Below are 1,672 nucleotides of genomic sequence, written 5' to 3' on the forward strand. Positions count from 1 at the left end.
TAACAGCTAGCAACTCTTCTGTGAAGCATCAGCAGCCAATATACAGGGGAGTCAATACAAAATAGAATTTGATGTTTTTTCTCTTGTTCCAGATACTTCTAACTACAAGTCTGGCTGAGCTATTACAAATAATTTCTGCTCTCTGCCTCCCACAGAAACTTACGTTCAGCTGACGGGTTCAAGTACTGAATTGTGGGCGGAGTTTTCCCAGCCACAGTGGAGTCTGGGCAGAATATTCAAAACTATCAAATTCAGTTTACAAAGACTCCACAGCTCTTTTTTTATAGTATGTTGGCTTAAGATATTTAAAACAAACTCTTGTATACAGAGAAAGAATAATTTAACTTCTGATTTGTCTTTCCTTGCAACAACAAAAAAATATATGGCTACTGTGAAAATTTTCTAATGCATAAAGAATAGTCCATGTATTTCAAAACAGATAAGAGAAAAAATCCAAAATAACCATTTCTAGAGGAAGGCTATGTTGCCTTATTGGCAAATGCTTAGAAATCATTTAGAGCCAAGACTTACCTATAGCTGACAGTCCTTCAGAGATGGAAGAGAGAATATAGAGAAAAACATTGGGTTCTAAGGTTGATAAGAAATTCATGTGGTCCTGAGCAAGACATTCCAGTAGCACATAATATGTCTGGGACAGCTTTGGGTAAACCTGTAACAAAAAATCATTTTGACACTACTAATATTGTGTTATTAAAATATAAACATAAACAACATCACCAATAGTCATCAGAATTACAAATGCACATTCACTGGATGCAGTTTTAATGTAAAATAGAAATCAAATGAATATACCTGTAGTATTAGAATTGATCAAAGGTCTGTGAATACTAAAAAACAAAAAGTTATACATTTTAACCATATTTCATCTTCCATACCTATACAGTGTAAACTTACAAAGTTCCACACATTCATCATCAAGAACTTACCAGGAGATCAGACTGTGGTATTGAGAGTAGTAACTTCACAAAGGTGTGTAGGGCTGAATCCAAGGCGTCATCACCATAAAGACGAAATACCCCAAAGTTGACATAGTTTCCACACAGTGCTGCCTTGAGCATTGAGAAGCAGATGCTTATACCCTTTAGCCTCATGGGATACATCTGATCCTTTGGAATGTTGTCTCCCTGGGCTAGGATTCTCGAACCTACAGGATTCATTCATAATCAAAACATATAAATACATTTATAATTTGAAAGTATTGTGGTCATTCGAAAGTCTGGCTTGAGTCACATAAATAGGAAATTCTTTTAGAAAGAATGACAAGGCACTACAGTTATATCATAAACTAGAGTCAGAATGGGTTTAGAAACATACCTGAAGGAAAAAATGAGAACAACATTAAATTCTTTCTCATTTTACATTGCACATAAACATCTAAAAATGAAAAAGATAATCTTACCATATGTACAAATGACTTTGCTAGCCTCACGGAAGAGCAGGATACCATTAGGTGAGGAAACATCAAACTGAAGTCTCTGAGATCTGTTCTGCACCAACTCAGCAAAGAGTTTGAGCACTGGGGTGGTAATCTGGGGATCGTGGCTCCAAATTTCAACACCCCTAACCAAAACACCAGTATATGTAGGGTAACTGTTTACAAAGTTAAGCAAAATGTTGAAATTACTTCAGAAATAACTCATTAATGACTGTT

The 1,672-nt window shown here is 35.5% G+C and overlaps 1 protein-coding gene across 1 annotated transcript in view; it reads right to left on the reverse strand.

The window, feature by feature from the left end:
• Positions 1-1,672, reverse strand: part of LOC119587000 (exportin-7-like) — a gene marked incomplete at its 5' end in the record, with an annotated part of 15,054 nt that overhangs the window by 8,655 nt on the left and 4,727 nt on the right. The window contains 4 exon segments of the mRNA XM_037935741.1: positions 164-223; positions 532-670; positions 948-1,165; positions 1,421-1,611. Coding sequence (XP_037791669.1) covers positions 164-223; positions 532-670; positions 948-1,165; positions 1,421-1,611 — 608 coding nt within the window.

Source organism: Penaeus monodon, chromosome 22 (assembly GCF_015228065.2).
Source record: "Penaeus monodon isolate SGIC_2016 chromosome 22, NSTDA_Pmon_1, whole genome shotgun sequence".
In the NCBI taxonomy this organism is placed as follows: Eukaryota; Metazoa; Arthropoda; class Malacostraca; order Decapoda; family Penaeidae; genus Penaeus; species Penaeus monodon.